The sequence below is a fragment of the Corvus cornix genome, chromosome 3 (genome assembly GCF_000738735.6).
Source record: "Corvus cornix cornix isolate S_Up_H32 chromosome 3, ASM73873v5, whole genome shotgun sequence".
Lineage (NCBI taxonomy): Eukaryota > Metazoa > Chordata > Aves > Passeriformes > Corvidae > Corvus > Corvus cornix.
Genome location: NC_047056.1, coordinates 83,198,343 through 83,221,132, shown reverse-complemented (window position 1 = coordinate 83,221,132; position 22,790 = coordinate 83,198,343). Strand labels below are relative to the sequence as shown.

At 36.2% G+C, this 22,790-nt stretch overlaps 1 protein-coding gene across 4 annotated transcripts in view; it reads left to right on the top strand.

Annotated features, from left to right (window-relative positions):
• MYO6 (myosin VI) overlaps positions 1 to 22,790 on the top strand; it is a 105,409-nt gene that overhangs the window by 53,962 nt on the left and 28,657 nt on the right. For all 4 annotated transcript variants that reach the window (XM_039567850.1, XM_039567853.1, XM_039567852.1 and 1 more), the window contains exons 10-20: positions 833 to 913; positions 3,551 to 3,731; positions 5,896 to 6,040; positions 11,765 to 11,922; positions 12,467 to 12,558; positions 13,023 to 13,095; positions 13,967 to 14,094; positions 15,147 to 15,242; positions 17,250 to 17,423; positions 21,080 to 21,118; positions 22,043 to 22,136. In XM_039567850.1, coding sequence (XP_039423784.1) covers positions 833 to 913; positions 3,551 to 3,731; positions 5,896 to 6,040; positions 11,765 to 11,922; positions 12,467 to 12,558; positions 13,023 to 13,095; positions 13,967 to 14,094; positions 15,147 to 15,242; positions 17,250 to 17,423; positions 21,080 to 21,118; positions 22,043 to 22,136 — 1,261 coding nt within the window. The remainder of the gene's footprint in view (positions 1 to 832; positions 914 to 3,550; positions 3,732 to 5,895; positions 6,041 to 11,764; positions 11,923 to 12,466; positions 12,559 to 13,022; positions 13,096 to 13,966; positions 14,095 to 15,146; positions 15,243 to 17,249; positions 17,424 to 21,079; positions 21,119 to 22,042; positions 22,137 to 22,790) is intronic.

Sequence of the window (22,790 nt, the reverse complement as noted above, 5' to 3'; positions counted from 1 at the left end):
TCTTCTGCTGTTAGAAATGCTTTGAAGAATATTTTGGGGTTTTAGAATTTTGCATGTAAATTTTAATCAGAGAGTAGAATTGTCTGTGTTCACCTATTAGAAAACATCTTTGTTCAGTCAAAGAGCAAAGAATCAGTTCACTTCCTTCAGACAAAGGGCTCTGTCCAAGCTTTTGGACAGAGTTCTTACATTAGCTGAACAAATCAGAAAGAAAAAAGCTGGCAATCCCATTTTGCTGAAAGCAACAGTAATTATTTAAATCTAAATTCAGTCTGGTTTACTGAACAGTAAATCTGAGATTACTATACAACATGAGGTGGCTATCAGAAGCCAGATTCTAAATAAGGCTTCTGCTTAGACCATGCTATAAGCTTTAAATATTCTTCAGGCTTTTTTATACACTATCTCTCTTACTACTTATAGAAATACTTCACTGCTGAGGAAAAATAAGTAGTTTCATATTACACGTAGGCCAGAAAATTAATTCTTTTGGTTCCTAATTTTGGTTGTCTTTTCTGTAATCCTGGACTCCTTGAATAGGTTTAATAGAATCAAAAATTAAGAAAATATTGTGTAACTTAATATCTCATTGCGTCAATAAGTATTTTAGTTCTCAAAATCAAGAAACTTTCAACAGAAGTTTGGTACTGTTGCAGTTCTTTAATTTTGTAGATGTAAATAAATATGTTTTCAAGAAATGAGTTATGAGCACTTACCATGTTGTTTGTATCAAATGCTTAAATCAAGCTATGTAAGGCAAGCCTTAAATAAAAGCATATGTTTTCCTTACTTCTGTCTTTAAGTATGCTTTTCCACTTTTTTATTGTTACAGTACTTAAATCGAGGCTGTACCAGATTCTTTGCCAACAAAGAAACAGACAAGCAGATTTTGCAAAATCGCAAGAGTCCTGAGGTATGTTTTTATCGTCAGTTACTTTCTATTATTAAGTAATAATAGAGATAGAGTTGAAAGTGATTAGAATTTTACAGTGTGGAATGAAATGTTCATTTTACACATCTTTATAGGTCTGAAAGGGTACTCCCAAAACTGCTGTATTCAGAACTCTGCTTTGGAGTTCAGTCCTAGAAATACATTTTAACATGCATCATAAAATCCCAAATGGAACAGTGTATATAAAATGGTTTCCTCTTCATTCTTACAATAATGTAACACTTAATGATGCAGCTTGTCTTCTGTGGAAAACGAAAATCTAAGACGTTTTGTAATTTTCTTTTTTAAAATCTTAACTGCTGGTAGGAATAGGTCAGAAGCAATGTTTTTTTCTGGAGCTGTTTTTACTACCTGGAGCTTTGAAATGATCCTCCAAACTGTTCTCTAAATCACTAGTGCAACCTCACTTCTAGCCATTGACTATATTCTCCTTGGTACATTTTAAACGTTTTTGTTTCCCGTTGCTATTAACTGCTATTTATGCCAGAGCATGGCATTTCCTGGATGAGAGTCTGAAGCTTCAAAACATTTGTATCTTCTTGCTCCATCTCTCTTTACATTTTTTAGAACTTGAATTACCAGAATTTGTTAGCACTTAGACCTTTGAGCTGTTCACATGAGGATACTAAAGAATTTGTTCTGAATTAATAGTATATATGAATTGGAAGTTGTTAAAACACTTAATTAAACTCTACTCTGTTCTCTAATAATAAAATTTTCATCTACTCATACTTAAAGTATGAAATTCACATTTGTGTAGCTGGAAGCTATTTCAAATATTAATCAAATCCATATTTGTGATTCAATAGCAGGGTAGGCTGCATACATATCTGACAAAAATACAAAAATAACTTTACTCAAGAGCCTCTTTCCATCAAGTGGCCATGCTATCTCTTTCATAACTGTCTTGAAGCTCGTGCTCAACCATGAGAGACTGTGTAGATACTTCATTTGCTCAAATCAACGTTGTCAGGTTTACCCCTGGATTTCTAGTGGTTGTATTATTGTAACACTGAGGATGTAATCCTGACTGTTGTTAAATGTAGGCTATTTTCTATAATCAGGGCTGGTGGAGAGTGAGATACAAAAATATTTATTTGACATCACTGTGAGGCAGAAAGCTGGTAGATACTTAATTCTTGTCAAGCATATAGGCTAGCATTGGGGAATTTTGCCTCAGTTTACCCAATTTGCCTTTAATGTAGAATTGTAGCGAGTAGACATAGAATATCAACATTCACTTATTTTTGCTACTGGAAGATGAACCTGTGCAATCTTCTGTTATTGATGTGATTTACAGGTGGGTGTTCTGTCATAAAACTTGTCTCCTAATGGACTTGAAATAAGAGAAGACTTGATTTGAAATCAGTGTTCGTCTAAATTAAAACATACTGAGAGTATAGTTCTGAAAACATATATAAGACATGAAGTAGCAGAACATATGAGACCATAATACTTGTACATAACTGCCATATCCCTTTGAATGCTCAATAAAGGATCAAATTTAAATTATATTTAAACCAAGCATAGCCATTTAAACAGGAAATAGATTGCCTTGTGCAGGTTTTTAAATTGGAAATTTAGTATTTGCTCTGTCATTTTATAAAAAATATTAAGTTTGTTTGAATAAAAATAGCTGGAATAGTCAATTAATACTTCAATTATTTTTGTGTTTTCCTTATCAGGAAGATGAGGTGATCATTTTACATAATTAACATGTAGTTTAATGTTATTGATGTGCCTACATGTTGTGTGAAGTGAATTTTTCAGATGCATGTGGTGCTTTGTTTTGATAAAAATCATGTTAGCTTATTTGACATTAACAAGGCTATTTAGTTAATTATTCTCTTTAATGTAAAACATTTAAAAATAAGTGTAAAAACATAGCTCAGTTTGTGCATGTTCATATAGTTTCCTGATTGCATGCAGATGTGTTACTTTCTACTATTTAAACTGGTTTATAGCTAAAATAGCTTTCAATATATTTAAATTAGAAAAACCAGCAAAATGTTAAAATTGGTATTTCAGAACACAGCCAGTATTCTTCTAACCTGTACAGCACTGCAAACAACTTTTCTGTTTCTTAATTACTAGCAAAAGCTAACAAGTATATTTCTCTAAATAAGTCTGTTTAGAATAGGGATAACTGTCCTCTATTTATCCTATACTCCTTTCCCGTGGCCTGCCATTCTGTCATCCTACTGCAAGGACCTCCATCTTCTTTCAGCTGCTTGGGGCTAGAAGGACTTCTTTGTATTAAATGCTCTGATAGCTCCCTTAGCCAAAGTCTTCCTTTCCCTTGCTCAGTATCTCATATTCCCCTGTCCTTAGCAGTCACATTCTCTCTAGCTTCTGCTTTCTGAATATAGTTTGAAGCTTGCTTTGAAATTTAAGTTTGAAGATCATGCTTCCAAGTATCAACAATTTAAAATAAACTAAGGTTCTTGCGAAGCCTATATTGTATGAAGAGCTCGAATCTCTACTTAGTTTGGCATGCTTTTGTATGCTTTTTGTTATGACTTATTCTTGGCTGGAAATATTTGCTTACATTTACTTTGCAGCACTTACATAGAATTTTTGGTTTTTCTTGTTTTATAGTATCTTAAAGAAGGTTCTTTGAAGGATCCACTGTTAGATGATCATGGAGATTTCAACAGAATGTGCACAGCAATGAAAAAGATTGGACTGGATGATGAAGAAAAACTTGATCTTTTTAGAGTAGTGGCCGGTGTACTTCACCTTGGAAATATCGATTTTGAGGAAGCTGGGAGTACTTCAGGTTGGATGAAATATAAATTGTTTTTTGTAAAAATACTGAAAATGCCTCTTGATTAGAGATATTTCCTATTCATGTGAACTACTGCTTTAGAAAGCTTCTTTGTGTTCACGGGTAATTCAATCTTAATTCACCCCCATTTCAAAGTCAAGTTTACCTGTTTGTTTTAAAGTTGCACTTTACAAGCTCTGCAAGCAAATAGGCTTTCACTGAAATTGTTCAAGAACTTGTTCAGTGAAAAGTTGGATATAAAGAAAAGAGCCATTTTGTGTCTCAAAACAATTCTTGTGTTTTAATTATAGCTTTAAAGTCCAACTTCTGTATAATGTCATGAAAATACCTTGAAATTAGAAATTAGCAACTCTATCTGTAGGGAAAGGCGTTATGTCCTTTGGTTTCCAAAAATAACATCATGTTAGTATTTTGAGATGTGAGGAAAAAAAGTTAAAGCAAAAACTTAGGTAAATATAACTTCCTAATTTTAAGACGTTACTCACAAGATGAAGTAGTACAAGTGTAGTTGGGACTTAATTGCAGAATGTGCATGAAGGTTGATGAAGGAGAGTTAATGTGTTGGAAATTGTCCTTCTTACCTTACTACTGAAATCAGCCTCTCTAAATTGAGAACTGCTGTCTGTATATTCCTGAAGGACTAGTTCCTCTGGGTCTGGATGTGCTACAAATACAACTATAGTAGAAAACATAAGTATGTAGGTCTATCTTGAGTTGCAAGATAGAGTGAAATTGGTTCCTCTTGGTCCTACTTCAAGTATGTATAGTTGTTGGTGCAGTTGTTTGGAAGAGCAGACCAAAGAACATTTTAAAAGGTGTTCTGAATTAAATGAATTAAATGAGTACTAACCTTACAGGTTCACTAGCTTCTGACCCCAAGTACAGAATCAGCACAGAAGTGTACAAAACATTCTGTTCAGAAGGGATCATGGGAGGGCTCTAGTCCCATGTGTCCTGGTCAAAGCAGGGCCAGTGCTGAATTCAGACTGGGTAGCTTAGGGTTGGCACATAGGTGGGCTTTTTCTTCTTTTTTTTTATTTTTAGATCTCTGTACTATGTAGATCAAATCAGAACCTCCCCAGTGTCAGTTTATGCTGTTGCCATCTTCATGAAGATGACTGAAATGAACATGATTAATGTGAATGAATCTGGGAAGATGCAGGTGTAGAGAAGGGTAGTAGCTTCATGTAATTCAGCAGTAAGCTTCCCACAGAGCTTCCCTGTTTGGGCCTTTTGTGAGCTGTGACTTAGGCATTGATAAAGTGGAACAGTGAAAAAGGCACAACTGTGAGTGGAGAGGCAGTCTGGGGAGGCAAATGAACAAGAAGAGTGGGAACCACTGATGGTGAGGAAAGTCAGGGTTTAGAAGAGGGAAGGTCACCAGAAAAGTTACATCCTCTAAATACTGCAATTCAGACATATGTTTTTCTGGAATAAATTTTTGAATTTCTAAAATGTAAATGAACTTCTAAAATGTAAATGAATGTATTGAATTTCTAAATTGCAAATACAGGTTTTGTTCTTCCCTCACCTTGTGTGTCTTCACACAGGGTGTGCATTCGAACTGTTCCAGGCAGTGTCTTACCAGAGACCCTCTAAAGTTCTGTTGCTGCTCTACTGTGAACAGGAGGAAATACATGTAAATAAATGCTAGATTTTACTAAAGCAGGTGGTGTTCCAGTTGGAGATTTCTGCTGGCTTAGCCCAGGCGCCGAGGCAGGTGCAGAGCAGCAGGGAGTGCACCCCTTGGCTGCTTGCCTGCGACATGTACAGAGCCTTATCTGAAAAATCCAAGTGCCAGGAGTCTGCCCTAGCAGGCACTTCTGCTGCATAGCAAGGAAGCCTGAAGGATTACAGGAACATCTAAGTTCAAAAGTTTTAAGTCACTAGAGTTAGTTTGTAAGGCTTAGCACTTATGCATTTTGGGATAGTTCTTCCCTACAAGCAGGATGATTTTTGAACAGCCTGGAAAATGTTCTAGAAATACGGAATTTCATGCATGTTTTTTGGGCGGGCTGTTATTTTTGTGTTTGTTTTGAGGGGTTTCCTTGAGGGGTTTTGAGAACTGACTCTTCCCACTTAACGGGTCGGAAGTAATTTCCAGAGGCAGACGGTTGATTCCCTCAAGGCCGATGCTGACGGTGTGTGTCCGCAGGGGGCTGCACGCCGCGCGCGCGGAGCCAGGCGGCGCTGGAGCGCTGCGCGGCCCTGCTGGGCCTGGACGAGGACGACCTGCGCGGGAGCCTCACCTCGCGCGTCATGCTCACCACGGCAGGGGGCGCCAAGGGCACGGTCATCAAGTGAGTGACGGCACCGGGGCCGGGGCGTGAGGGAGCCGGGGGCGTGAGGGAACCGGGGGCGTGAGGGAGCCGGGGCGTGAGGGAGCGGGGTGTGAGGGGCCTCCTGCGCTGCCCCGTCTTACCCACCGGCCCAGTCGGCCCCCCCCGCGTAACCAGCTGCAGGTGAACTGAGGTGCACTCGGGCCAAGCGCAGCTGTCTAAAGCGCTTCCTTTAATGGGCTACGAAGCACAAGTACGCCCCCATGGTCCTACAGAAATCAGAGCGTGCCGAAGGCGAGCAGGCTTACAGTGCTAGTCACTTTGAATAAGTAACTCCTGCGTTGTATAAAATCTCTCATGTGTCAGTGAGTACGCTGTGTGGCCAAAGTAAGTATAGCAGTCAGCCAGTTAAATCCACAGACTACACAGCAAATTTGATATGCTAAAAGATGTAACAGATACGTTGTATCAAGGAATGTTAATGCGGTCCTAAAGTCTTTCAGAAGACACTTGAATCTTTGTCATGAGGGCTGCACAGTGCTCCCGTGAGTGCTGCCCTGCAATAATTAGGGCTGGGATGCTTTAATTAGAGGGTAGTATATCCACCCTTCTTAATGTCTCAGTGATCAGTGTTCTTGTGTTAGTTACATCTAGTTCTTCTGAAATCAAGTTTCAACTTTAAAAACACTGATGCAGATGGTAATCCAGGAATGTGCTGCTTTTTTCTGGTTTTGGTAAACACCCATGTAATCTTGACTGCAATGTTAATAATGTTTCCCAAAAACATTGTTAGAAAGTGTGTTATTTTGTTTGGCTTGGTGGTTTGGTTTGGTTTTTTTGGTTTCTTTTTTTTTGCTGTTATCAAGGTAACTTCCTAGGCACAGGAGCAGGATAGTGATTTCTTTCTGTATGCACATGGAGAAGGAATAATGGCAAAGAACATGTATAAACATGGTACCAGTGATAACATTTCAATACCATGAAATTTATGACTCTTGCAAGACTGAGTTTTTTATGAAAATGACAGTACAGTTACCTTTTATTTATGAAAAACCTCTAGCTTCCACCACAAATTTTCTCTTGCTGAGATTGATCCTAGCATACAAGCTGTCAGGGGTGCTAACCAAGTTGTCTGCAAATGAACTGTGTATTTTAACATCTCGTTTTCTATGTTGAGTATACTCTGGAGTTCAAAGAAACACCACATTAAAAACTGAACTTGGACTAAGCAGTTTGGAGCTGTGTTCAGCTAAACGTATCAAACTTTTAGTTAGGAAGCTCATGAACGTTCACTTTTTGGAAGAATACACGTGTGGTTTTTGTTGACTTATGGAAACAATCAGATTTTAGTGAATTGGAAATACTTTATTCACATTACACCAGAAGTTTAGTATATGAAACGCCTAATTATCTGTATTAATGTGGTTTATTTACATTCCTTGCATATTTTGTCTTTGGAAATTTATTACGGAAATTATTATTATGGAAAAAGTTCTAATGCAGTGACAAATGGTAAGTAGTGTTGGGGGGAGGGTGATGTGTTATTCTGCCTTCAGTTAAAAGCTCAAGATCTAGACCTCTTAATAGCGTATTCAAAAGTCCATTTCTGGAGAGTAAATTCTTCTTCTCTCCCTGCCCAGTGTAAATTCCTCCTCTCTCTCTCCCACCAGTTACTAGAAATTGAGGGCTTTGGGTAATTATCATCTTGCTGCCTTATCAGATGATATGGAGAGTTACAAGTAATTTTTTCCCTTCATTACAACCTTTATGTGTAGGAAAATGTTGGTCTTGCAGGAAAAAGTGTTTCCAGTGAAAAATATTGACCGAGTTTTTACTATTTGCTCTTTTCCAGACCATGTCTAAATTGACAGCAAAATCCTTGATATATTCATCCAGGACCACCTTTATCAGTATTGTGGATAACATTAGAGTTGAAAATTACACATTATACAGTACAGATGGTACTCATAGTAATGCATGGCAATATGAGCATTGAGATTTTGAAAGTCAGTAACATTTTTTACTTAATTCAGGTTGTGATGCACAATAATTGCTGATCTTTCTGTTGACTTACTGCTTACCTGGTTATTCTCCATCTTCCATTTGTATTTTTTAATTCTCTTCAGCTTACCACCACCCACTCTCCTTTACTGAGATATATCATGTGGATTTTTACATTATGAATTTTTGAAAATAATTTTGTATGCTAATCTTGCTGCCAAGACTTTCTGCTTTCTTAATTCAGTATTATTAGCCCAGTTTTGAGAATACCCTTAATTTCACATTCCTTTTAAGTGAAAGCATTAAATGGAAACAAAAGGGCTTAGAAGAAATTGTGTCCATGTCAGATTCAGATGACACCCCACTGGAAATGCTCTCAGTGAACTGCTGATTTAGCCTCTGAGAACAGATTAGTTTTGGCTGTTGCACATACAACACATAGATAAAGCTTGTCTGTATAGTTTCCTTTTGAGAGTGATTGGTGGGACATATCAAGCTACCACCATTATAAGGCACGCCCTGTCACCACTTCTCAAGTGAAACCGTCAAAGAAGGTTTCTTAATTTTTGTTACAGCTTGTAGTTTACTTTGGATTAAAACTGTAAAGATTTTCTGATCAGCATATTTATCCTGATAAGCCTGCGGTGTTATTAGCAGTTTGCAGTTTCAAAAGTCTGCAAACACAAGAAGCTATGTTTTTGTGCCAGCAGATCTTATTTTTCCCCAGTGTTTCATTTTGGGGGTGTCAAAAATGAGTTCAGCAGACTCCTTACAATATCTCAATGATTGCATTAAGCCTCTTTTGCTAGCATTTTCAAAACTTGTGCATCTAAGAGCAAACATACTCTAATAAATACACCAATATCATCTTCTCCTGTGACTTACTGCATGTACAAGGAAAGTGGATTGGACTGTTTTAGATACTGGTTAAATAGACACCACTTTTTCTATGGTAGTGTGGTTTAGAAACTACTTGACTGCTATCAGTATTAGAGTTTTGACAAGTACATTGTTTTATTTTGTTCCAGCAACCCAAAGAGCTAGTCATTTCTCTCTCTTTCTTAGGGACCTTTTGTGTGCAAGTAGATCATGTGAGTCCTAATAGGTCACCGTGAATAAATAGCTCGGCTGAAATCACTGTGCTCAGAGTATAACAAAGGCTTTGTTCTGCTGGGCACAGTGGAGCCAACAAGGAACAGTAGGAGGGTGATGCTGAATGCAATCTCTCTGAATTTTATTAAATACTCATGTGCAGTGAATTGCCAGGGGGACTTGGCTGCACTATGTCTATCTGTCCTTGTCTCCCAAAACCCCATAATAATTACCTTGTTGGATTATGTTTTTGCCATCCATGTGAAGTGTGTTTACAGAGAGAAGTAATGTGTTAGGATTCAAAATCTGGTGCTTCTCCTAGACTGTAAATGTGCTACTGTGCTATTCTCTTGCTCAGTTTCTTCCTTTCCAACAAGACTTTCAGAGAGGACTCCATCATCACAAACTAAATTATTTTACAGGGTGAAAAAATTAACTTGTATCATTTCAGGTCCTCCAGCTTCTTCTGCAGTGCATTTTCTACCAAAATGCAGTTTTTTTAGTGTGCTACTGAAGCCTCAGTTGGAAAAGATTTTTCAAAAAATACTTCTCTGCATTTTTTTGAACTTAAGTTTTTCTCAAATTACAAATGTGCTGGTTAGATTCTTTAATTAAGTGGAGTATTTAACTAAGTGGGCTTATTTCATCCAGGCTACTTCATTTATGAATCAGTAATCATATTGGGTGACAGTAATTGATGGATACTGCTTCACCTGCTCTCTCTCCCTCAGTTGTTGTCAATCATGGGCAAATTATACATATTTCTAATTGAAGTTTATTTGTTCTGGAATATATTTGGGAACTGCATGGACTTATCCACAGGCTAAATCTAGCCCATCAGTGGCTAGGTCTCAGACTCTAGATCAATGGAAACCTTGCTGAAGCAGTTGGCATGAGGACCAACAAGGGTTTTTCTTGCAGCCTTAACAAAGTGCTTAGAATTCGGAAAAATTTTTCTTTATTCCATTCAAGTAGCTGATACATGGAGGAGAGTAGAAGAAGGTGAAATGGAGGAAGGACAATTTATCTTTTCATGTTCAGGCAAGAAACAAGAGGAGAAAAAGAGATTCATTTTTCTTTGTGCATACCAAAGAAAAGGAAGAGCTGAGGGAAAACAAGTTTGTGAGAAGAAAGTTACTTGTTCTGAATGTCAGTTCTGTGATAGGGCTCTTGCGTATCTACTGTCTCAGTGCATTTTTAGCATTATTTTGTGGTTCTGAATTTTCAGTTGGGCAAAATGCGTTTCAGAGTTACATTTTCTCTCCATGTGTGTTTGCTGCATACTATGAAATTTAACAAGAAGGGTTTGTGCAGTCTTCAGAATTGTACTTAATAATGGCAGAATTTGCTATTTTGAAAACCAGGACCATTTTGTAAATACATGCTCTAGCAGTACAACTATTTGTCATGTTGTTTAAAAAAGTAAGTGAAAAACATAAAAGATTTTTATGTATTGTATTATGTAATAGCTCTGCAGCTGACGTAGGAATTAGTATTCTGATCTCTTAAACGTATCAGAACAGAATGCAAAGGTACCTTCCTTCTATTTATAAGCTAAGATTTCTGTCAGTACTCATTACCTTAAGATAAGATAGATACTTAGTGGAAGACGAGATTGTGTGTTAAAGCTAATTACTATCTAATATTATGTAGCTGCAAGTATCCTTTGGGAATGGAGTCTCTGGTTCTGTGCCTTACCAGTCACAGTAGAAAGTGATCTCCATCACTCTAATGATTCTGCATCAAAAGTATTATCCTTGAAGAAATAAATAAAAAAAATATTAGTTAGTTTAGTGCTTATGAGTTCTGGGAAGTGACGGAAATGATGCACTGTGTGTAAGCTGTTGCTGTGGTTTAACCCCAGCTGGCAACTCAACCCCACAAAGCCACTTGCTTACTCCCTGCCAGTAGGATGGGGAAAAAAATTGGAAGGGTAAAAGTGAGAAAACTTGTGTGTTGAGATAAAGACAGTTTGACAGGTAAAGCAAAAGCTGCATGTGCAGGCAAAGCAAAACCAGGAATTCATTCTCCACTTCCCACTGGAAGGTCGGTGTTCAGCTCCCCAGGATAGCAGAGCTTCATCAAGTGTAATGGTTACTTGGGAAGACAAAATTTCAAATTCTTAACATCATTCCCGTTTCCTTCTTCTTCTTCCAACTTTTATTGCTGAGCATGATGCCATATGATACATAATGTCCCTTTGGTCAGTTGGGTTCAGCTGTCCCGGCTGTGTCCCCTCTCAGCTTCTTGTTCACCCTCAGCCTCCTCACTGGTGCAGTGGGGTGAGGAGCGGAAAAAATGTCAGAGCAAAAACTAAACTATAGGCTTTATTCTAACAAAACAAGTCATAAAAAAATAGTTGAAATATATTTTGTAGATGAGGATTGTCAATAGAGTTTCTAATTATCTAGTAAACAATTACGAAAGCATCTGAATCTCATGTCTACTGATGGTAACAAAACATTATTCTTGTTTTACAGGTAAGATAGTCTAACTTGGCAAGAATGTTTCATACCTTGGCCTAGAGATCAGGGGGGTTTTTTTAGGTCCTAATTTACAGTATTGGAAAGGCTGTTTTTAAGTTTAGAGTCTAATCTCAGCATTTAACAGTAAGGAATTCTGAAAGATAAGATCTGTATTTTGCTTTTTTAGGGTACCCTTGAAAGTGGAACAAGCAAACAATGCTCGTGATGCCTTGGCTAAAACAGTGTATAGTCATCTGTTTGATCATGTAGTGAAAAGGGTAAACCAGTGTTTTCCATTTGAAACTTCTTCTTTCTTCATTGGAGTTCTAGATATAGCTGGTTTTGGTAAGTATACTTAAAATAATTTCTAGTTGTCACTTTTTCCCATCAAAGATTCAATTATAAATTCTGTAATGAAGAGTGGGAGGGTTTTCCTTTTGGTGTTGGTGGTTCCTGTAAAGATTTTGCTGTCTTTGGCTCACTGAAATTCAAAATAGGGCATGTTTTGTGGTGTGCTCTAGTCCTGCTAAGGTTGTCCAGGCAAACAGTCTTTGGTTTTCAGGTCTTCAGAGCTATGATATCCTGTGCCAGCCTGTTGTAACATAGATGCCTGAAGATATATTGGTACAATTTCACTGTATGATGGCATCTTGCTTTGGTTTGCTGCCAGCTGTCTGTCATTTGTCTTAGAAATATCATTTGCTGCAGTATTTTTAGGTATCTTGTGTACAACTTGGAAATCTGTAAAAGATTTCATTTTACTGAAAGAAATGGCTATGGATCTGAACACATCTTTAAATAATAGCACTGTGAAGCTTCTCTTGTTTACTATTTAATATAAACTCCTGGAACACTCTTTTATCATGAAAGTTTAACTTCTGTCTTTCAGAGTACTTTGAACACAACAGTTTCGAACAATTCTGTATAAACTACTGTAATGAAAAACTGCAGCAATTTTTTAATGAAAGAATTCTGAAAGAGGTATGATATATTTACTGTTATATTTGAGGAATTTCTTTTGTTTTTGCTGAAGGGATACTTAAAGTAGCACTGCTTTTCATAAGATTACACATTATGTTTGAATTAAAAAAAAAAATCAGTTGACATTCTGTGTGATATCTGGTTGTGTCAGAAAAGAATAGGGAATTTTGAAAACCAACAATATTTTTTTCTTCATTTTTAACCGCTCATTAAAATGAGGTATCCAGAGATTGGATAATCGCTAATATGTAACGGGAATATTTAATTGAACAGGCTTACCATTAAGGTGATAAAGTTGGACTATATTAAGCTGTGTAAGGAGATTCTCAAATGTGTGTTGATTCATGTTATATTTTTTAAACTTACTTCATGTGTATTAAAAAAAAACTATTTCTTTTTTGATCAGTAAAAAAAGAAATTGAGACTGGTGTTTTCTCTTTTCAATTACTTTTTTTTAACTTCAGGAACAAGAACTTTACCAGAAGGAAGGCCTGGGGGTTAATGAAGTTCGTTATGTAGATAATCAGGACTGTATAGGTATGTACTTCTTGAATTTTAAAGCTTTTTGTTAGTGTCATGGGGAAAAAAACTTCAAGCGCAAGAGGCAAAATATGCGTAGCACTAGTAATTATATGGTTTTATATATAGCCTCATTCAATTCACAATCTTAAGAGTTCATAGGCATTGCTGCAGTACAAGCATTAGCAGTTTCATCCTTTCCACAGGAAAAAAAGTATGTAGTAAAAATTGCTCTTACAAGAACAGTTACACAGGTAATGGAAAAACGTTGCAAAACTGTGAGTTTGTGTCTAATAGTATCAATAGCGTGAATTTCTGTGCCAGCTTTCAAGGGCTTCAGTATATGTATGTGAGAGGTCAAGGCAATGCACTTGTTTTAAGTTGTGAAACCACCACTGTATGCTCAAATCTGGTCTGCCTTTCCTAAAACAAATTTCTGTTTCTCACTTGATCACATTATCAAATGGAAATATTAACCTTTTTGTTTTGACATGTGGTGAAATGTGGATGAAAACCTTAAAAAACTCCCTCAGCAATCAAGGCAATCATCGCATAAAGACCTATGATCATACTGTGGGGAGACTTAGGCACCTTTTGGATGACTAATTTCAGCTTGAGACCAAGAGTTAAAATCAAACAATTGCTTCCTGATCTTCTTCTCCCATGTCCCACAAGTTAGAGTTAGAACTTGTAGGTTTGATGGGTATCCTGTACATACCAATTAAGATATATAGAATTAATTCGCCATGATTTCTTGTATTTTGTTTAATGGCTTTCCCTAAGTACTTTTATACAGAATCAGATCAGCAGCATTTAGATGTGTAATGTTTAGTTCTGATACCAGTTGATCTATTCAATTTTTGTAAATATATGTATTTTTAATTAATAGATTTGATTGAAGCAAAATTAGTAGGTGTACTGGATATTCTGGATGAAGAAAATCGTCTTCCCCAACCAAGTGACCAGCATTTTACTTCAGTTGTGCATCAAAAACACAAGGACCATTTCAGGCTCTCAGTAGGTTTATTTTTGTTGTCTGTCTTGCTTTAATCAAACAGTTCTTGGAACAGTTGATAGTAACACTTCAATTTAATGAAAACCTTTCGTAAGAAATCTCATACCACCCAGTCTGCACAATCTGTACCTCTTTGTTAAGGACAAGTTTGGTTATTAAATTTGATGAAAAGTTCACTGAAGGCTTCAAACAATTCTAATATCCTGCTGAAACTAAAGCCATATTCTTCACTTACATTTGAAGTTTGTTAGCATGTGAAGCATGAAAAGGAAGTAAAAACATATTTTAATTTAGATTATTTCCTATCAGATGAGTTATTTTGTTGTTCTTTTCAAAAATTGCTTGCTTTGGAGAACATTCGACTCATGTCTAGTGTCTAGCAAGCACTTCAGAGATGAAAATAGGAATCATACTAGGAAAATGTTTTTGTTTAGTTTTTAACATACAGCATTGTGTGGAAGATTCATGCAAATTGTTGCAATTTATATACATGAATTCTGTTGATATTAAAAAAATGCTGAAAAAATGCAAGCAGAGGAAGCCATCCTTTATCATCCATTTACCAAAACTGTCATCCATTTGCCTTTCATTAAGTTTCCATTTACTCCTGCTTGCCTGAATTGCTGTGCAATGAAACATTTTGGTGGTATGTGTGTGATCAGCTGGGTTCTTGCCTATTAAGAGATACCATCTAAAGCCATATCTTAAGCTTCTGTCTAATCCTATTCATATAACAAGGCTATTCATCAGCTGTCAAATGAATGATACAGAAAGTGTTGATTAAAGAGAAAACCAAAATCAACTGGCTGGCATTAGCAATCCTGGTGACTTGTATTTTGAATGCAATGTATTTAAGAGTGTGAAAGAGTTTGAAATTAGGTTTTTGGAATATCATGGTTTGGACAGGAATGGTGATGATCATCACACTTGTACTTACAGGAAATATGATTTTTAACACCTAGTGTTCCTGGCAGATCATGGTGGTGTTCTAAGGAAAAACTATTTCTTAGTCTCCATTGTAATACTTCTTTGTAATTCAACTTCTTAATTCCAGATTCCTAGAAAGTCTAAATTGGCTGTTCACAGAAATATCAGAGATGATGAAGGCTTTATTATCCGACACTTTGCAGGAGCAGTATGCTACGAGACGGTAATTTTACCTATGGAACACTATTTTTATTGTGTTTTGTGGAACATTTATATTGTTTCAGCGTATATAGCTTAAATGACAAAATTTCCTTTGATTAGAAAAGAAGTTCAAAAGTTGATGAGTCTTAACTTTGAAACAAAATTTTTGAGTATTTGACAGTTCCTTTTAACTTTTCAGGTTACAGCCAGTTCTAGTGTCATATGTTTTGTGTAAACGTTTGTTTCAAATCTATAGGTAATGGTGTCAATATTATATGTATTGTTTCACAATCTACTGCAAATCTTGCATCAAAAGGTGTTAAAATCCTGGGGAGCAAAATAAATGATGTGAAATAAAAGTATTGTTAGACTGAAGAGTACCTCTTTGGAAGCATGATTATCCTTGTACACAGTCCCTGTCATACTTCGTATTTTCCATTTCTACTGGCAATGGATTCATTTGTGTAAAAATACAAAATACCTGAAATTGCTACCCTCAAAATACGTTCCAGATTCTTGTGCTTTTTTGACTATTACTTATTGTACAAAAACATTGTAGGACCTGAAGCCAGTATCTAGACCATCAATTTTCAAAAACAAGAGTTTAAAATAAAATGAAGATCCATAAAGGTTTGTTATTCTGGTCTGTATAAGTCCAGCATGTATGAAGGAAGCTACTTCCAAAGTTGGGGTTTTTTTGTCAATTGAAAAAATTTACTTGAAGGGTTTGTCTTCATTTACTTCAAAATACTCCCAATAATAATAATAATTGCTATGCTGTTTTGAAATTGATGCGTTCTGTAGATCATTTTACAAATAAGGTAGGTGAAGGTGTTACCTGCATGATTTTTCTGAGGTTGCTCAGAGTAGATACCAAAATAATAAATGAAATTGGAATTCCAGTAAAATTGGAGCCAATTTTTATTTGTTCCAGGTGCTCTATTTTTAACTGTGTACCTCATCATGATACACTAATAATGCCTTAAAGTGTCTTCAGGAGCAGACAAGACAGATTTGATCACATAAACTCTGCTGTCAGAGCTAATCAGATCTATGAGGTCCAGAAACTGTTAATATGCTTGACTTATCCTCTCCCTCAGAGGGACTTTCTGAGCTTGGGCCTTAAAACTTTTGGACAACAGCTGCCTTGTAGTACTTCCATTATTTGGTTGGTGTTTTTTTCCCTCACTGCACTTCTGGCAGTTCTCAGAGTCTGATTTGGGGTGAGGACGTGTATTTGCCTGCATCCATATTCCTGTCTTGTCTCTTCATGGCTGAAGTAACCTTTGCAGGCCTGTGTTTTTGCTTTGATTCTTATCACCATTAAGGCCCTTTTATGGGATATCTGGCAAATTGGCATTTTCTTCAAAGTAGTCTTGGCCTCTTCTGTTCATTAATACCAAAGTCTCTATTAAGTTGCACCAAAAGCTCTTGAGAATTTTATTAATGTGAAATTGGATACTGGTGTATTGATCTCCAACTTTCAATGGAATGTGTTGTTCCTAAGTTCTCAAAGTTAGTGATCCAATTCAAATAAACCATATATATAAAGTTTGTAGGAAGGGACAATATGTTTTATTAAATCAAGTATCCATAAATAGTCATAGTACTACTAAAATAACCTGTTTTCATTTCATTTTCCAAACTGTGTAAATGTACCAATTAAAGTATGCATGTTAATTCCCATTTCACAACAGGTCTTAAGTGTATTACAAGCAGTGAGGAATTAAGCTTCTCCGAATTCCCAGGTGCTGATGATGTGCTGAGTGCTGGAAATGGAAGGCACCAAACCTTTCTTCGGTTTCATAATTCCAACAACACCCTTCAAATTTAAGAATGTCTTTTCTCTCTGGCATTTTGTGTATCCACTTGAAAAGTTGTTTGAAATAATATATGAATATTTGCCCCACATGTTCTTGCTGATTTTTGAATTAAGTATGTAACTTAGTTTCCTTTAGTTTTCTCATTAGACTAAAGTAACTTGGACAGTAAAACAAATGTGATTTTATCTCTTGGGTTGTCTCTTCAGATGCAATTTGTGGAAAAAAACAATGATGCTTTGCATATGTCCCTTCAATCTCTTATATGTGAATCCAAGGACAAGTTTGTTCGACAGTTGTTTGAAGCTAGCACTAACAACAACAAGGATCCCAAACAAAAAGCTGGGAAACTCAGTTTCATCAGCGTGGGAAACAAATTCAAGGTAACACTGTATAGCAAAGAGTCTTATCTTCTTGAAACCTATGCCAGTTTTCAGTTACTTGAAGTAAGTAGAATGTAAGGTTGGGAGAACTAGCAGTACCTTGAGATTCAGAAGAAAATTTGGTTAAATAGATGGTTTTCTTCTGTTGAATTATAAGAAACTGTTATATTCAATCTACATAGTTTTGACAGAAATGCATAGCAATCTTTCACAATAGTCCTTACAGAGATTATACAGTGATTTTTAAGTCAGAATTTTGCAAAGACACATGGAAGTCCTTATTCAAAAGGTTTTGAGATTTAAATTTGGATTCTGTGGACTTTAGGAAGTTCTAGAGTGACAAAATGTGTTCTTCCATCCTATTATAATTGTGCCTTCTAGAAGATGTATTGATTCACTGCAGTTGGCCAAACTCTCAAAATTCAATACCTAACCTAACCACTGTTTTTCCTTTTCTGAAATATATACATAGTCATGGCTTACACAGGAAGATATTCATTGTGCTGAATGTTTCCTTTCTCAATACCTAAATCTGATGCTTCTCATTTTCTCCTTTCTTCTGATGTCATAAAGCTGACCTTCAAACCTTGTCTTCTGCAAATGTTTTCTGCATCCTTTTCTCATTCAGCAGTTTTATTTTAGCTGGACTATTCCAGCTCAGGATGGCTAGAAAGAGAACAATAGGGGAATTAAGAGAGGAAAAGCAGGCACATCGTGGGCTGCAGGTAAATTTTTCAATCTCATGGATTTACAGTTGGTAGAGCTGCAGCAATTTCAGCAGGAGCTCTTTTCAACACGTTTGGGCCAGATCCAATGAAGGATTTGTATGCCTTCAGGTCAAGTGCTGAAACAGTTTTGGTGTGCTACCTTACCTAGGGCAACCAAAAACCCACCTCATGTTCCCAGCTGGACTCTTTACACAGTCCCTGGGGAACACAGGTGTTTCAGATAATCCAAAGGCCTTCATGTAGAGTGAGACACTACCAGTAGCAGAAGAGTGTTTCTTCATTTCTGCTCTGTATTAAGGTTAAGTACTGAATCAGGATTGCAAGATAAATTCCTTCTTGCATAATCATATCTTGTGGCTATCATTTGGAACTGTTTTCTAAAGATGCAGGGGCTGAAGAACAGGAAGGATATGGTAGCAGCACTCTTGCTTTTTATAGCAATAGTATTCTGCTTCAGGTCTATACTGTATTCAGTGTTCTATGGCTATTTTATTCCTGTAGTGAGTGCCAAGTTATTGGTCAGTCTGACAAAGGGTGTTCTTGTTACACCCTTCTGGAGTTGTTTGGTTAGGTAGCCAGAAATAAAATTTTAATGGGGCCAGGAAGAGTAGGAGACGGAGCCTGACTTGCAAGGTAGTGGTTTTGGCATTTAACTGGGAATTGGGCAGACTGCTCTCTTGAGTTTTGCTCTGATGATTCTTTTTAACTCCTCCCTATTCTGTAGTGGTTGTTGAATTAAACTGTAGCAATTGGTTTAATATAAAATACATGATCATCAGGTAGACTGAAAAATTGCATACAGGTAAGCCATGGCCTGAGGAAACCTTGCAGCCATGAGTCTGCTGTAAGTGAAGCTAGGATCAACAATTTTTTAGATGACATCAACTGGGGGATCTTTTGAGATAGTTTCCACTTCCTTCCATCTGAATTTTCAATTTCTCTTGAGTTTAGCACCCCATGTTCAGGTGATACGGACTTGTGCATTATACCACTGTCCAAGGAGAGGTGAATTAGAAGGGAGGCATTTTTAAAGTTAAGCAGCAATGGAGTGGGGAACTTTTTGGGATTTCCCTTTGAACTTTGGTGTTCACCCCTCCACCTAGAACAATTAATGTCCTCTTTGGATCTGGCCCATCAATCTATAATTCTTTCAATGTTTTCAAGTTTAATGGCATTTGAATGTATGTGTTACTTCCAATAATTCATTTAGTGTTACCTTCCCAGACACAGCATGTGATGCTGATGAACACTAATAGCCTTGAAAATTTCACTTCAGATGACATCAAAATAAGGTCTTTTATCTTACTAGATATTTCATCTCTTTAAGAATAAGAATTCTTAGTACATTAATTTGTAAGTCAGTTTTCTGAACTACTGAAATTAGAAATTCTTTTAATTATATCAATTATTAGATGATGTTGCAGGGACTTCTATTTATGAAATCCTTCACACATCCCTTCCTTATAACTAATTAAAATTAATTGTCATAAATCAGTTGAGAAAATAATGATTAATCATCAGATCTCTTCAAGATTATTTGAAATGATTTTACTGTATGCTAATGATGACTTAAATTGTGACAACTCAAAGAGCAGCTGTTTTAGCGATATGCTTTGCTCATATACACATTTTGTTGGAGAAACATTTTGTTGGAGAAACTCACCTGACAATAGCTCTGGCTTATTTCTTGTCAAATCACAGAGTATAAGGAAGGGGTATTTTTCCTCAAGCAGAAATGTATTTTGTTGATGGAAATTAGTCTGTCCAGTGCAAACTTAAGTGTTTTGAATTTAAGAAAACATAAGTGTTATGATCAAGCTGAAATATAAAGAGTATGTGTAAGTGAGAACTGAGCAGGAGGTTATTAGTGTTTGTCATGCTTCTTGTGGCACTATTTCTAACCATATCCATGTTAAGTTGAAAAATCCCAAACCAATTTTATCTACCAGAAGGACAACTGGCAGCTGTAGGTGATGCACACTACCCATACAAATCTTGTTTCTTGGATTCAAGGTAATGGAAAGATCTGGCTAAAAAAAATTAGTCAAAAGTCAGATCCTTTGAATTTTGCTTCCAGTGCTGAAAATGAATATATTAGGACATACTGAATTTTGTATTGCTGCAGTCTGTATACTTCAAGCTTGCTAGTAAACTATAAAGGCTGGCCCAGCAGTAATCTATGTGGCAAAACAGACACATCTCTAAAGTAAAAATATTGCCATTTTCCTGATGTGGTTTTGGAATATTTTAGGTCCCTACCAATTCCAATAGCAATTCTAATTTGTTTTCTCTGATAGCCTTAAGTCTCTGGTTATCCTGAAGACTTGATTCCAAATAATATTGCAGTCTTTCCTCATCACAGTACATTTAAATGCAACCTCAGTAAGTGTAATTTTAAAATTGTAGTTTTTTTGTCATCAATAGAGAATTAAAAAAAGTTGGAAGCTTGGAAATAAAAATACATCATTGCAGATAAATGTTGACTTAGCTTCAAAAAAACCCACTAGAAAACCCTGAGAATATATTTTCTGTGTTAATTATTTAACATACAAATAATGCTTGTTATAGAGTAAATTTGGGATTTCACGATTTTTCAGTGGTTTTTTTTTAAATGATTGCTAATTGGTCTCAGTTTTTAAAATAATTTTATTACATAGTCATTATTTTTTATTTCTCCAAAGGGACGTGCATGTTTTTTTGATAACTGTGTTGTAGTAAGTGACCAGTCCATGCAGTATTGTACAATTAAATACAATCAATTTCCTCAGGGCCATTCATGCACACTTGCATGATTTCATTAATGTTTGGTTTATCAGTTCTGTCTCACTAACAATGAACATGCATGCAGTAATGCTGTACCTCTATTTGGTGTGTATATTTCTGTACTTGCCATGGTAAGGCTCTTGAAATACCTGTTTTCTTTTACAGACTCAGTTAAATTTGCTTCTTGAGAAGCTTCACAGTACTGTAAGTATATATACAGATGTGGGTTCACAGTTTTCTGATGTAAGGCAAAATAGATTATCTCAATATTATGGCTTGCAATAAATGTAATTAGTAATTGCTTTGGAATTTGCAGCTACATAGCACTTTGGGAACATCTTGCTGTGCATGTGATGGTTATTGAGTTACTTGAAAAAGGAAAACCCACCACCTTCAAAAAAGTTGTAGAATGAAAGTTAAACAATTTGAATAAGCAATATGAAATCTGTCTGTGCTGCGATCTCCTTTTTTGTCACTTTTACTTCTTTCTGTGCATTGGTTATCATTGATGACTAATTTGCAGAAAATTTAGAAATACTACTTAGAAGTAATTTATTTAAGAAGTAATTTATCATTAATTACTGTTTCCAAATTCCACAAAGCCATTAAAAATACATTTTTTCATTTTGCTTTTTTGATAGGCTGTAAATGCACAGATGGTCAAAGAACCTGAGCCCCGTAATGAGCATTTGTTCGCTGATGTGAACTGTAGAAGACTGAGGCACTTTAGTGCTGTGACTGTAGAATATAATGAGGGTAGTAGAATCTAGAGTCATAAATCATAGATTGTATACATGTTAAGGAGAATAGTTGAGTGAAAATTCAACAAAATTGAGGATGCAATTAATAGCTTGAGCATTGATATCAGTTATATCAAGACCAAGGTTACAGTGCAGAACTGATATATGAGAGAAAAAAGAATGGGGCTGTGACTTGATTGTCTTTAAGGCCCTTTCCAGCCCTTTAACATTCTATGATTCTATGATAATGTCAGCATTTCTCTTTTAAAATACTATTATTTTGTATCTTCCACCCCTCCCTCCCCCCCCCCAAGTCTGAAATCATTATGTGCTATTTCAGGAGTTTTAAAAATGTGTAGATTTTGCTAACTTCTTGCTTTGGTCATAGGGGTCCAGCTTTATTCGCTGTATCAAACCTAATCTGAAGATGACAAGTCACCATTTTGAAGGAGGACAGATCCTCTCTCAGCTTCAGTGTTCAGGTAATGTATGCCTCTGGTATTTTTCCCTCTGTTTTTTACTTTGGGGAATATATATTAACCTAAATTTGAAATATGTGGGATGAAAGCAGTATTTCCTTGCTTGAACTGTTTTCTAGAAGATAGGTGATTTATGCCTTATGAACAGCTATTTAGATTTTTAGTAACTTTCTATTTTAGTCAATAGAACCCTAGAAATAATTCATTTGAACTGCCATTAGGCCTCTTCTTTGCAAGAAGAGTTGATGCAGTTTTCGTCAACTGTGTTTTTATTATACTGAGAGGTCAGGCATCAGGTGCATATGTAAGAAGCTATGTAGCCATTTTTGGGTACATACATTTAGATTTCCTGACCTGGAGCTGAATCCATCTCTTTGTTGTTGCCTGTTGCACTGTTAATAGGGCACCAGTTCAGTCTGGGACAATGGAATTTTAAATTTCTCTGGCAGTTGAAGTGTTAGAAACTTGTGTGCATTTAGAGGCAGTCAGTGTTAGCTGAGATATCTAATAATTGAAGCACTCCAGTGTTCTTTGGTTTTATAGATACTATGATAGCCTTTAATCATACTGGTTTACTTTCTCAAAAGTTTATTTATATCACTACTAACTGAACATCCAACATGGACACAATGCTGCATCTTCATTATTCTTGAAATG